The 14,440-nt window shown below is 33.1% G+C and overlaps 1 protein-coding gene across 1 annotated transcript; it reads right to left on the bottom strand.

Annotated features, from left to right (window-relative positions):
• Positions 1 to 2,234, bottom strand: LOC107821623 (large ribosomal subunit protein eL20-like). The gene is made up of 4 exons (XM_016648058.2): positions 2,076 to 2,234; positions 1,844 to 1,959; positions 1,650 to 1,713; positions 1 to 554 (listed from the first exon to the last, which is right to left on the bottom strand). Exons 1-4 carry the CDS (start codon positions 2,088 to 2,090, stop codon positions 213 to 215), a joined length of 537 nt encoding a protein of 178 aa, XP_016503544.1. The 5' UTR covers positions 2,091 to 2,234; the 3' UTR covers positions 1 to 212.
• Between the last annotated feature and the right edge of the window lie 12,206 nt (positions 2,235 to 14,440).

Here is a 14,440-nt window from a genome sequence, read left to right as displayed (position 1 = left end):
TTGACAGAACACATAGAACTTTAACTGAAACTGTCGAAGCAAACAATTTTTTAGGACTTAAAAAGGAAGAGATTGTCCAATACCTAAAAGGCTAGAAATATAATAAAAGAAAAAGACGTAAAGGTTTTAGTTTGATGTCAAACTTGCCAACTAGCACAACAAATTTTGCATAAAGTCAAAGTTGCTTCTCAATTAACTTATGACCTAACATGTTACATGAACAAGTTGGGTCTGGTAGCCTTATATGTTGTCTTGAGTTTCCTACTAGGTGGCCGAACTTTCTTGAACACCAACGGGAACTTGATTTTGGAATCATGGAACTGCTTGGTGCTCTCCCTCTTACACAGCTTAGCTGGAATAGTGGCTGTTTTGATGATCTGGATGCAGTGATGGCGGACCCTGTGACGTGAAGCCATCTCAGTGTACATCTGTTCCACAGCTCCATTCAAAGTGGTATCTCGGTACTCCTTGTACATGTTGTGGTACCCAGTTCTACTCTGATAACGTAGCCATATACCATAGTTCTTGATCTTAGTTGGATTCTTCTCAAAGATCTACAGACAAAAATAACATTTCAGTCAACCATTCAAGCAAGTCATATACCACTTCTAAAGTGAAGTTCCAGAAGCCCCATAACAGGGTTTTGAGTCCCCTGCCCTCTCTCTCCCCATCATCTATAACCATACATATATTATATACTAGCTCACATCCTTGACTACGCATCTTGTCCTCGACTTGCTTCCATCATTACATCCATCAAAGCAACTTGAACCCTCATCTCCAAGAGATTAATTAAGAGAATAATATCACCAAAATTCACCTCTTTTATCATGCAAATTAGCTACAGAATGTGTGAGTGTGTGTGTGTGTAGATAAGTAACAACAGTATAATATGTTCTGGATTCTAAGAGCACCAAGCACCGTTAAGAAATTTGTAACTTTACAATTCAAAACCAAAGCCTCCCTCTATGCAGAGTGGTGGACAGTAAAGCTAGTGCTGTTGTAACTTGTAAGAGCAGGAATCGTGGAAGCAGCAGAAGCAACAGTACAGTTCGTGATATGCACAGACAGAAACACTGCCCAGACACCGCTGTTATACAATACATTGACAGAAGAAACGACAGAATTGAAAAAGTATGGCAAACAGAACATGAAACCAACAATTCCATCTAATAGGTAAAACATAATCAGCATGTAAGAAATAGTATGTGCCACATTTGCAACACAAAGCTTTCCAAACATAGGTCTTATAAACCTGCAAATATCTTGTAGTAGAAATAAAACTGCCTCCACAAGGTCAAAATCTAAATGCCATCATCTCATTCTAATTGGTAGGTCAATTGTTTAGAATACACCTCAACAATCAGCAGACACCGCTATCCAATAAGCTAGCATTTACATTTCCTATTTAACTGACTAAAAAGATGTATAACAAAGAGGCAATAGATACATGGTCAAGCACGAAATCAATTTTTGGGAAAACAGACAAATTACCCTATGTAATCTTTTTGAAGCAAAGCCGAACCAAAGCCCAAATAAAGGAGTGATTTGGCATTGAGGCGTAGTTGATGACTCATGATTCATTAGTGTACTTAAAAAGTACCAGAAATGCAGTAAAATCCATAAATACATAGATATCAAGATCATACCTCATTAATAGCCAGCATCTGCCCATTACTCTTCTTCACCTTCTTCAGCTTTCTCAAGTAGTACCTTTTTCCATAAAATCATGCAGCACATTATAATTCAGTAATAATCATTTTCCAACACACATATTCAACTATCTAGTAATATTTTTATACTAAGACTGCGCTCACTGTCAAAAATGAGTTGTGATACTCACCAGAACTTGGATTTGGCACGGACCTCGTTGGTAGCCCAAAGCTTCATGCGGTAGATCTTTGGGTGCTCATCATTCTCTGTTGGCAGAGCTCTGCCCACCACCTGGTACTGATGAAACTGCCAAACAACAATAAAACACACATACACACACACACACAAAAAAAAAAAAAAATTAGAGTTATCAACTGAACCGCAAGAAATGGGGGAAAAAAAAAGAAACTTTAAAAGCTTACTTTGTAGGTCACCATTTTCTCTACGACCCTCTTCCTCTCTCCCTCTCTGGCTGCTCTGTGCTCCGTCTGTGGCTATGGAGAACAGGGGATTAGGGTTTTTGTATATTTAACTAAAAACCATCGTGATCTGGGCTAGAAAATGGGCCAGCCGACACAATATCTGGCCCAATGCATTTAAAAGTGATAATACCCAAATGTTCGGAAAAAACTTATCCGCACCGGTTGTTTACACCAAACCAATAGATACATGACATGTATTTTGCATATGGACTTTGATCATTTAACCATGATAAATTATATGCATTCTCATCTAATTCAATTAATTAACCATAATGAGTTAATATAGTTTGGTACAAACATCCAGATTTACCCAAATGTTCCTTTTTAACCATCAATTTTGTCCCTATTTGTAAAAAAAGAAATCTACACTCTATACCTATTGAAAACACAGTTAACTCCATATACATTTAAAATGTTTGTTTTATATTTTATACCTACTTTATAAAACTTTATTTACTTTTTATATTTTTAATATCATTATATGTCATTAAACAAATCACATCTTTTAAGGATTAGATTATCTCTCACTCCAACCGGATAAATCTCTTAAAATACTTTATCATCCCAAGGAATTAGGATTATAATTTTTTACCGAAACATCTGAACTCCAATGATTTCTTGTTTCAGATAAACAACCCTCTCTATTCTTTCCTATGACATGTGGGTGCAGAAGGAGGAAGAATATGAAAATAGAGCATTTGTTTTGTGCAAGACAATACCTCTTTACCATTTATTTGTTAGACGAAGTGTTTTATCTTTTTTATTTTTCTCTTATATCTATGTAATCAAAAGAAAAGTCAAAATAAGATAAAAATATTTTAATTTGGGATACAATATCTAAACTACAGAAATATTAAAATATACTATTCAAACTAATACACCACAATATTCTAATTAAAATTACAATATTCAAATCAAACATGCTATAGTATTTAAACCAATACATCATAATATTCTAATAAAAAATACAATATCCAAAACTAAACATATCACAATATTCTAATTTAGAATATAGTATTCAAATCAAATATACCATAATATTTAAAATTTGGAATACAACATTCAAACCAAACATGCCACAATATTCTAATTTGAAATACAATATTCAAATCAAACATACTTTTGTTTATATTTATTGTATATATATTATTTACTTAGAGTATCAACATTCTTTAATAGTATACAATGATTAGTTTACTGTATTTGTTTTATTGTATAGAAGAAGATAAACTTCTATAGAGACAAAGTTTTCCATAGTAAAAAAAAATATTTAATGGATAATCCTTTTTTCTTCTTTAATTTTAGTCCAAGTTTGAAACGGATAGAATAAGATTTTGAATGGATTTGCCTTGTATATATAGCTTCCTTTAATTTAGAGGATATATTTATTAGGTAGTTATTTTCCTTTAACTAAATAGGTATATGTGGTAATTAATTGATGTGTACTACATGTAATTTTATAATCGAAGTATAGTGTGTTAATGGTTCTTTAAAGGGGATATACGGTGTAACTTCCCCATTGTAAAAGCTGTGCAAATATCTACGAGGATATTTGGATGGGTTTAAAAACTACACTTTTTTTTGAGTGTTTGGCAAAAAAAAATGTTTAAAAAAAAGCTAAAAAGTGCGTAAAAAAACCAAAAGCAATAAGTTGGCTGACCCTAACTTCTCCAATTTTAGCTTAAAAGTCATTTTAGTTTGACCAACTTTCTTATGTTTTCGTAATACCAAAATTACTCTCGGTCAAATAACCCTAAAATATCTACTTCACCTGTTTCTTTCACTTTTGAAGACAGCCAGTCATCTTCTTTCCTCTTCCTCTCTGCTTTATTTTTATTTTTTCTGCACTTTTTCTCAAGCATATCAGTAGAAATCAATCCTCATTGTAAGTTCTTCTCAGTCCTTATTGTAATCGTGATAATTTATTGATATTATGGCGTCATTGTTACTTGGGTTCTTCTCCAAGAAAGGAAGATAGTTATTTTTCGCTTTGGTTTGTTTCTTGTGTTCCTAAGCCCTATTTTTAGTGTTTTTAGTTATAGAGATAATAGTACCCTCATTTCTTGGTCATTCTCTTCTTCTAGTATTGTTAGTACTACTAGTGTTAGTTTTAGTTCTACAGCTTCTCACCATTCTTTAGTACACAGATTTCTCTACTTATACCGGAAATCAAACTTATCCCTGTTTTCATTTTTAATATCGGAATCGACTAGGTGATCTTTTGTTTAGTTTCTAATGAGCTTTTTTAAATGTAATATATGATTCTTGTTTTGGTGATATTAGTTAGGACGATAAAGATTTATTTGGTGTAGTTTGTGTTGCTTGAGAATTTATTCCGTTCTACTTGACTAGATGCAGAGTTTATTATTCAATTGTTGTTCTGCTGATATCATTTAGGACTTTTTAATTTATGAGTTAAAAATCATTCTTTTTACAGTAAAGATTGGTCATTTTAATTAAATATTAGGATTTGGTGTGATGTGATGGTATTATCATTTGCAAAGATGAATTAATTTCAACTACTAATTCATTTGCTGAAACTCAATCAAAATTATAGGGAAGCGAAGTTCATCACCTATTTTCCGTTTTCTTGAGACCAGTGAAATTATAAGAGTTTTTTCTATAGGTGTTTCACAAGTCTTATATAAGTTTAATTAAAATTCTACAGTTACTTCTAGCATTTGAAATATTCTTGATGCCATGAAGTGTAACATGAACAAGCTAAGCTAGTACTCATCAAAACTTCTAAAGAGATATTTCTGATCATAAACTCTTGTTCTGAGGGAGTTTCTTCTACTTTAATTATATATTTGTCTCTCCTTTCTTCAGATAATTTACATTCAATCATGACGGAAAGTAATGCTAAGTGGGACGATTAAGTTCATATTATATTTATTGAGTTGTGTGAGCAAGAGACTAGAAAGAAAATTAGACCAAACACTTAATTGTCTAAAGATGGGTGAAAAATATAATTGATGAGTTCGAAAAGAAGACAAAAAAAGCGTATAATAAAAACAATTGAAAAACCATTGGGATTACATGAAAACCAAAGGAACACTTTTTAAGCCGTTGACGAAAGGAGAGACAGGTTTAAGATAGGATGCCACAAAAAATACAATCATAGCAGATGATGATTGGTGGGAGGGAAAAATTAAGGTACATCTTTCATATTGCTATATGTGTCGTTCTTTTTTTTTTTTTGCATTGCTAAATTTCTCTTTTAGCTTAAAGTGGCTTTGAATTTGTGTACAAGAGAATGCTCCACATAAAATATTTAGGAACAAAAATCTTTTGCTCATATGGTTTCGCTACGACACACTGTTTGATGATATTGCTGCCATAGGAGAAAGAGCATGTGCACCAAATCAAGAAAAATCGTTCGGCATTGGATTAAATTTTGACGAAGAGGGAATAAATTGTAACACTCCTCAAATTTATAAAAGTTTCAAGATACGCTAATTATAGAACTGAATTATTATTATTAATATTGGATATACAATTAGGAGAATATTAATAATTTTAATATCAGTAATATTTAAAACTGGGTATCATTAATTATTAGTTAAGGCAAAACAAAACAAAAAGACAAAAATAATAAAACAAAAAAAAGGGCTTAAAGCTTGGAAAGGGTAAGAAACGTGTGTCATTCAAAAAGCAAAGGCTTAAAGCCTTAAAGCAATATAGAACTAATGTTTTGTTTATTCAAGCCAGGCATAGAAAACTTAAAGCCTTACGAACAGAGGCAGCCAGGAATTTCTCACGCACGGAAAAATTTTAGGGTTCATTATAACTCACTTATTCTTGAACTCAGGTATATAAAATTTCCTATTGTCAATTATCCTAAAGTAGTAACATGTAAGAATTGAATAGTTAATTCTCTTCTTCCTCTATATCAACAGTAAATTTCATGTTTAGGTGTGAAACTTTAAAATGGATTAAAATGCACTGGTTGCTGTAGAATCGATTGTTTGACGGGTATAAATTGGATTGAGGTCTACGTATTGGCTCAAGGAATTTTGAGGTGAGTTGATATAACCCTTTACTAAAGTGGTTTAACTCACAAAAGCACGCACACAAGGTGTTTGATGAATTGCATAAAAGAGTTAATATATACTTAATTGGAGTAGTAAGTGCCTATTAGCTTAGAATTATTTTCTAGCTAAAGTTTAGATGATTATTTGGATTTATGTGCATAAATTTTAGATTTTTATGTTATTCTTATATGCCATCTTCATGTTGAAAATTCATGAAGGATCAAGAATCTTTATAAATACTTTTGAATGTTTATTCCATTCTTATGTCATACTGTGACGATCCAAAGGGTCATCACTGTTTTCTTATCCATTCCGAGCTTCCGAGCCCTTGAAAACGTCATTTACAGTTGCCTCAATTTGCGTGCACAGTCCGGACACGTAGCCGGAAACTCAAATATGAAATTCTGTGAAAATTTGCTAAGTTTTGATATTAAAATGAATAAATTTTCGGTCAACATTTTAGGTAAACGGTCCCGGGAGGTCCATTGGAAAATATGGGACTTGGGCATATGCTCGGAATCAAATTCCGAGATCCCAGGCCCGAGAAATGAATTTTTGAGTAAAATTGATTTCTGAAAATATTTAAAGAAAATGGAAATGAAATTTGATTAGAAAGTGATGGTATCGGGCCCGTATTTTGGTTCTGACGCCCGGTACAGGTCTTATATATGGTTTAAGCACTTTCTATAAAGTTTGGTTGAAAACGGACGTCGTTTGACGTGTTTCGGACTCAAAATGGAAAATTTTGATGTTTTATGAAATTTGAAAGAATTCTTAGATTTTAAAGCTTAATTCGTGGTATATGACGTTATTTTGGCGATTTGATCGCACGGTTAAGTTCGTAGGATGTTGTTGAGTTATTGTATGTGTTTGGTTAGGAGCCCCGAGGGCTCGGGAGTGTTTCGGAGTGATTTCGGACGTAGGAAAATTGCAAAAAATTGCAGAAACAGTACCCATGAATAGTATCCCGTGAACAGTACCTATGAATAGTACTCCGTGTACAGTAATCGTGTACAGTATATATGAACAGTATCCCGTATACAGTACCCATGAACATTACCGTGAACAGTCCCATGAACAGTAAAAACGCGTGAACAATAACCTCGAAAATTCTGGACAGAATGTTAAGTTTTGAAAATAGGACGAACCCATTTTCCATTTTTACCAATTTGGAGCTCGGGGAGGCGATTTTCGGGAGATTTTCAAAAAAAAAACAATGGGGTAAGTGTTCTTAACTTAATTTTGGTTAGATTACCCGAATCTATTACTAGTTTTGGCATCTAATTGGTGATTTTAGTTGGAAAAATCTTGAAAACTCTCTTAGTTTAATTTGAAGATTTGAGGGTCGAGTTGATGTTGGATTTTGGTAAAATTGGTATGGTTGGACTCGTGGTTGGATGAAGTTTCATATTCCGTAATTTTTATCGGGTTCCGAGATGTGGGCCCCACTGGCTAATTTTTAGTGCAATTTCGGATTTTTAATGGAAAATGTAGAATTTCATATGGAATTAATTCCTATAATTTTTATTGAGTACGACGTATAGGCATGGTGACGAGTATCTATACGTTGGTGTCTAGCATGACCGTGAGTCCTTATATTGCGAATATTCGAATTTTGTTATATCTTCCATGATTAAATGATGACTTCTATATGTTGTGAAGGGCATGTGAAAGAAATGGTGATATTTAATATTTGAGGAGCGTTGGCTCAAGTTATAAAATGAATTACTAAGTAAGAAATGAAAGAAAGAGAAAGAATTATTGATTTATTCCCTTGCGGAGATAATTGTGAAATTGTTGATATATTCCTTGCCAGGAATTTTATTGTTAATTATTGTGCCCTTATTGGAATCCCCATTATTATCCAGTTTACTTCCTTGCCCCTTATCTGTGATTGTTGTTCGGGTGAGAAAGAGTGATAAAGCACGAAGGGTGATGCCGTGTATTGTTTGATATGGTGAGGAAAGAGTGTAAAGCACGAAGGGTGATGCCGTGCCGTACGATGTGTCATTCCGTACTGATATCTATTGATTATATTGTGAGGAAAGAGAGTAAAAGCACGAAGGGTGATGCCGTGTACAATTTTATTTTATATATTGCTTGGGTGAGGAAGAGAGTAAAAACACGAAGGGTGATGCCGTGCAGTTTATATTGATTCTTATGGTGAGGACGAGAGTAAAAGCACGAAGGGTGATGCCGTGCACTTGTACTTGATTTTTCCTGATTCTAATTGAGTTATGTTGTCATGTACGTTTATTTACTGATTTTCCGTTATTACTTGATTTTATTTCGATGTTATAGATTCTCTTACCCCATTTGCCTTGTGTTTGTTGCTTGGGTGAGGAAGAGTGTAAAGCACGAAGGGTGATGCTGTGTATTATTTGGTGAGAGAGTGTTAAAGCACGAGGGGTGATGCCGTGTATTGTTTTGGTGAGAGAGTGTTAAAACACGAAGGGTGATGCCGTGCACTTTCTGTTTGCTGTGTTTACTTGTTAGTAACAGTTCAAGTGTATTAACTGTTTAGATCCCTTTACTATTTTGGTGAGACAGTGTTGTATTTATTTCTTTCAGACCTTTATTTGTAGTACTCCTAGACAGTCTGTGAAGTTGTGACACCAGTCTTGGGTAGATTTGTTATGGATTGGTATTAGCAGTATTATTAAATCTTTACAATGCAGTCTTCTGCTTATTCAATTCTGTTGTTATCTAATTGTTGGCTCTTAACCGTTATCGGATTAAAAATGGAAATAAGGTAGATAGTTCAGTTGGTTGGCTTGCCTAGCTTTCACTAGTATGCGCCATCACGACTCCCGAGGATAAAAAATCCGGGTCGTGACACATGCCTTACATTTAAGGATACCAATGTGAGTATGTATAAATGATTTAGACTTGCAAAGTCACAAGAAGAAGTTTTAGAAAGAAAAGATTTTTAGGAGTATCCTTTATTCTGAGAAGGGGTCATTGTCCAGGCTTAGGGTCCTGACCAAGGCGTTGACTTCCTGAAACTACTTGTGCCAAAGTAGGGAGCACACAAGCCGAGGGTCTCGTTGCTGAGAATTTACTTAGCCATGCTAAGGTATGAGACATGAGCGCTGAGAACCATAAAGCGAGTGGCATCTCGTGGATTGAGCCTATTCGATCAGGTTGGGATCGAACCCGTGCCGATCACACGGTGACTGAGACAGAATTAAGTCAGGATAGTTGGAACTCCCAAAGTATAAAGTGAAGTATATTTTTTTTAAGAAAGAAAAAGAAAAAAATTCTTTTAGAATATTCAAAAACTGCTATTATGCAATTATTTAGAATTATTCTTATAAGCTTTATGTTTTACATGCATTTAGAACCTTTGCATATAATGTATATGTTATTAAAGTTTCGCCCCCTGTTGTTGAGACTCACTGAGTACAATGAATGGTACTGACGTTCTCTTTTGGGAACCTACGTTGGTCTGCGGTACAACGTAGGAACCGGATTTGCAGGCGAGCAGGCTACGAGTTAGGACTTCCTTCCCTTCCAGTGCTATTGGTGAGCTCCGGTTTTGTTCGTGGAGTATTCCTTAGAGTCATTTTTATTTAGCTATTTATTTGTTTACTTAGAGAACTGGCCAGAAAATCTCATGTCCTGAGCAGTGCGTCAGTTTATTAGTAGAGGCTTCATTGACATAGTCGTTGGGTTAAGATTCATATGTTTTTGATAATAACTTAGCAGTATTTCATTGGTTACTATGAATAAAGTTTTGGAGTTGATTTATGTAAATGTTTAAATTAATCAAAAGTATTTGGTTAGAGTATTGCCTTGTTGCATATAAAGTTTGGAGTTATAATAGATTTGATAAGCAGAGATGGTTCGCTCGATCATGTTTAGTAATCGAGTGTCGGTCCTGGCTTGTTCAGAAAATGGGTCGTGACATAAATGATATTGATGATTGTGACAATGAACACTTTACTCTTCTTAATGATGAAATGAATGATGAAAGTGATGATCTACATAATATAAATTCTATTATGTTTCTAGGGCCATCACTAAAAAGATAAAAATCAACTGATGATATTAGCACTAGCAATCAAGTAAGAAAGAGTAAGAAAAAATAGCTGCAACAATAATAAAAGAGGATATATACTTTCCCATAGAGTTTATGTCTAGTAAAAGCACTGGTACATCTCCTGCAGTTGATGAGACATCCATCGAGAAGTGTATTGGCATGTTGGAACAAATTTCTAATATTCTAGCAGGGAGTGAAATTTACTCTTTCACTATGAATATGCTCTGTATAAAAAATATTTCACTACTCTTTCACTATGAATATGCTCTGTATAAAAAATAACCGACAGATATATTTGGGAATGCCTAGTGATGAAGCTCGCAAGTCTTGGTTGGAGTTTAACTAGCAGTTATACCTTAAGAAAATTGGATAATGTATCATTGTGGTTGAATATTTTTATTGTTTCGTGTTCGATTATTGTGGTTGTATGTGTAATACTTTATTATGATTTTATATATAAACTTTATTTTGGTTTTATGTGTTAACTTTATTCATTGCTTCTTGTTTAGACGTTGTGGTTGTATCGCTAAACCTTTATTAAACTAAAGCTTCTGTTTGTTGAGCTTCTATTGTTATGCTTCGATTAAGCCTACTATTATTAAGTTTCAATTAACTTTTATATTGGTCGTTTCAGTTAACATCATGGCTATCTCTTACTATGATGTGTATAGTCACAGAGAATGTTTCAGTTAACTTCAATTAGCTTTTAGTTAGCATCACTTTATGTTTGTAAAGCTTCAGTTAATGTTATGTTTAGAAAGGTTTAGTTAACTTTATGTTTCCATTTTCAGTTAAATGGAGAGTTCTAACTTTAGCGACTTGGTAGATCCTTATCCAGATTATTCGTCGTACATCTAGTCGCTTTAGAAATGTATTTATTCAAGAGATATTAAGAGGAAACGAGACTCGTTGTTATGAAAATTTTCGATTGAAGGAGTCGGTTTTTGTTGATCTATCGAATGACTTAACTGAAATGTATGGGCTTAAACCCACACGCGAAATGTCTATACACGAGATGTTAGGCATGTTCTTGATGACTTGTGCACATGGAACTGGAAATCGATTGATACAGAAAATCTTTCAACATTCGGGAGAAACAATTCATAGACACTTTTATAGTTTTTTAAAGGCCATTTGTGAGCTTGCGAGAGATATTATAAGACCACATCCGAGTTATAATGATGATGTCGGAGCTCACAAGCCATGTAACGGTCGATATCTCCTTTTCTTTAGAGTAAGTAATAATTTTGCATAATTATTTTTTATTAAACTTATAACTTAACTTCTATAAGTATTACTAACTTAAGTTTTATATATATATATATATATATATATATATATATATATATATATATATATATATTTGTATATGTATATAGGAGTTATTGGAGTACTTGATGCCACACATGTTAAAGCAAAATTACCAAGAGGTCAAGAGATACCATATATTGGACGTAAAGATTATCCGACTCAAAATATTATTGTTGTCGTAGATTTTAATATGTGTATTACATTTGCATGAGCTGGGTGGGAATGGGCATCTCATGATAGTCGTATATTTGGTGAGACACTTCGTAGACCAGAACTCAATTTTTCATGTCCAATTGGGAATAAGTATTATCTAGTTGATTCAAGATATCTGCACACGAAGGGATACATAGCTCCGTACAAAGGAGATAATGTGAGTGATGGATATACATTATTCATGTAATTTCATATGTAAAAATTAAAAATTTAAAATAAAATATGAATAATAATATCCTATCCTCGCATATTTTCTAACTATTCTTGTAAGAAAAGAAATTATGAAAAAGACAAGAGAATGAAGCAAAGCCACAGTTGCACACGTCTTCGTCATATTCGCAAATGTGAAATATACATATGGGCTTGTGGAAAGAGACAATTAGAGATGAAAAGGAGTATAGTTGCATATGTGGAATCTATATACGCAAAGGTCGCATACATGGAACCTACATTTGCAAGTCCGAGTCATGAAGTCAAAAATGGAAGCAAAACAGTCATAGATACATGCGTGGAATCTATATTTGCAAAGGTCACATTCGCACACATGGAACCTACATATGCAAGACTAACTCATGAAGTCAAGAGTGAAGTACAAGTGCCATATTTACATATATTGAATCTACCTACACAAAGGTCACTTCACATACATGGAAGCTACATTTGCAAGACTAACTCATGAAGTCAAAAGTGAAGCACAAGTGCCATAGTTGCATATATAGAATCTACGTACACAAAGGTCACTTGGCATATATGGATTTCACATTCGCAAAAGTGGAACATGACAAAAGCTACTCATCTTTTCCTATAAAATAGCAAGCTCTCTTTGTATAAGGATATCCAATCTTTGTAAGACAAGAACTAGTCTTGGTCTTTCTTTCTTTTCTTTCCTTATAGTAAAAAATATTTCTAGTCTTCTAAATATCCTTTTTAGCTTTTCTTACTCCATAATAGAATAATTTCTTTTTGTTGGGATAGTTGATGAAGCTTGATATATTTCATAATATTATCTTAGTTTTTATATATTCTTGGCTTGAAACTTTTTATTTATATTTCATACTGTGCTGAAATGATGGTTTTTAATTACTCTATCATCACATCTACATATTTTATCTCTAAGTTATTCATATATTAATTTTGTAATTCTCGCGGAGCAAAATTAATATATAATAACTGATGAATAAATTAGTAGTGTGAAAGTAATTTTTCAGTAAACTATTATTCCAAGTCAGTAATCTTTCTTGCCTCAGTTTTAATTCTCACAGAGGAATTATTATAGGCAAGATTATTAATCCTTGGTAAAATTGTTCTCACAAAGTTTTTACTTTTTTTTAGTACAATTCAAGCAAGAAAAATATTTCGATTTAAACGTCACTAGTCTTAAGTTGATTAATTAATATAATTCTCATGGAGTGTTATTAATTTGGTTATTTCTTAGTGAGAAAAATATAATTGTATTAGAAATAAGCAATTACTCTTTAGAGAAATAAATGTAGAAATTGGGATTTTATTATAGCAATATTATCAAGTGAATTCAATGATTCCCAACTTTTTTTAAAAATTATAAATCTTCCAAAATTATTTATTTTGTTTAAGTAATTAACAAGTTTTAAACCTCACTTACTTTTCATCAATTTGATTCTCTCAAATAGTAGTTAAAATATTGCAAATTTGTAGCATAGATTATCTAGTCTCTGTGGGACGATATCTTAAAACTATATTAGAATTTGACAGAGTACGAGCAGGAAATTCCAATACACATTGGCCTCGTTAGTGAGATACCACCTAGCACAATTCCGCTGCGGTGCAACAAGAGAATTGTGAGAACCAAGAGGACGAATTGAAATATTTAACTATTTGTGTTCTTCTTGTAGAAATATTGTAGAGCGCATATTTAGGGTATGGAAAGCAAGATGGTCTATTTTGCGAGACATACCTTTCTATCACATTGACACTCAAAGAGACACCGTACTTGCTACTACGGCTATTCATAACTATATTAGAAAGAAATACAATATAGATGATGCATTCCGAGCAGCTGAGAATGAGAGATATGTTTCATCTGTTGATCCTGATGTTGGTACATCTTCGAATACTAATAACAATATAAATGCGGAAAATGTGAAAGAGTAAAGTGATCTTGTTTGAATGGGTCTTTGTGATTTAATTGCTAATAAAATTTGTGAAACTTAGATAAGTTGTTCCTAAGATTGAGCTCCCTGAGAAACGACAAATTGGACAAAGATAGGAAAATTGAAAAATTTTGGTCCAGTTCTTGGCCAGAAAAGAACTGGGACTTGTAACAAGATTTTGGAAAGCTAGTAAGAGCTTGTTGGCCTGTTTCATTCGAAATAGAAAGAGTAGAATCAATAAGAAAATGTGCTTTTCCATGCAGTTACTATGCACTTGTAAACAGACTGCTTTAAAGGGATTTGGAAACTTGATTTGTGTAGTTGTCGAATTTACTCCATTTATATATGCTCTTTCATATGGTTTAAGGCTCGATATATTAGATATTCTCTCAATTCCAATTTGTATGACATTATTTCTTTATTAGTCCGTACAAAAATAAACTTGAAATTTATGGAAGTTTACTTGATTGAAAGTGGTGAAAATGAGCATTCAAGAATTATGTTTATAAAAATTATCTGAAGTAATCAATTAATTAAATTGAAATAAATTAAAATATAAATTATTTTTTATTTGCA

Source organism: Nicotiana tabacum, chromosome 8, assembly GCF_000715075.1.
Source record: "Nicotiana tabacum cultivar K326 chromosome 8, ASM71507v2, whole genome shotgun sequence".
NCBI classification, from domain to species: Eukaryota; Viridiplantae; Streptophyta; class Magnoliopsida; order Solanales; family Solanaceae; genus Nicotiana; species Nicotiana tabacum.
The sequence above is the reverse complement of the archived record's forward strand: the minus strand, read 5'-3'. Positions and strand labels throughout refer to the sequence as shown.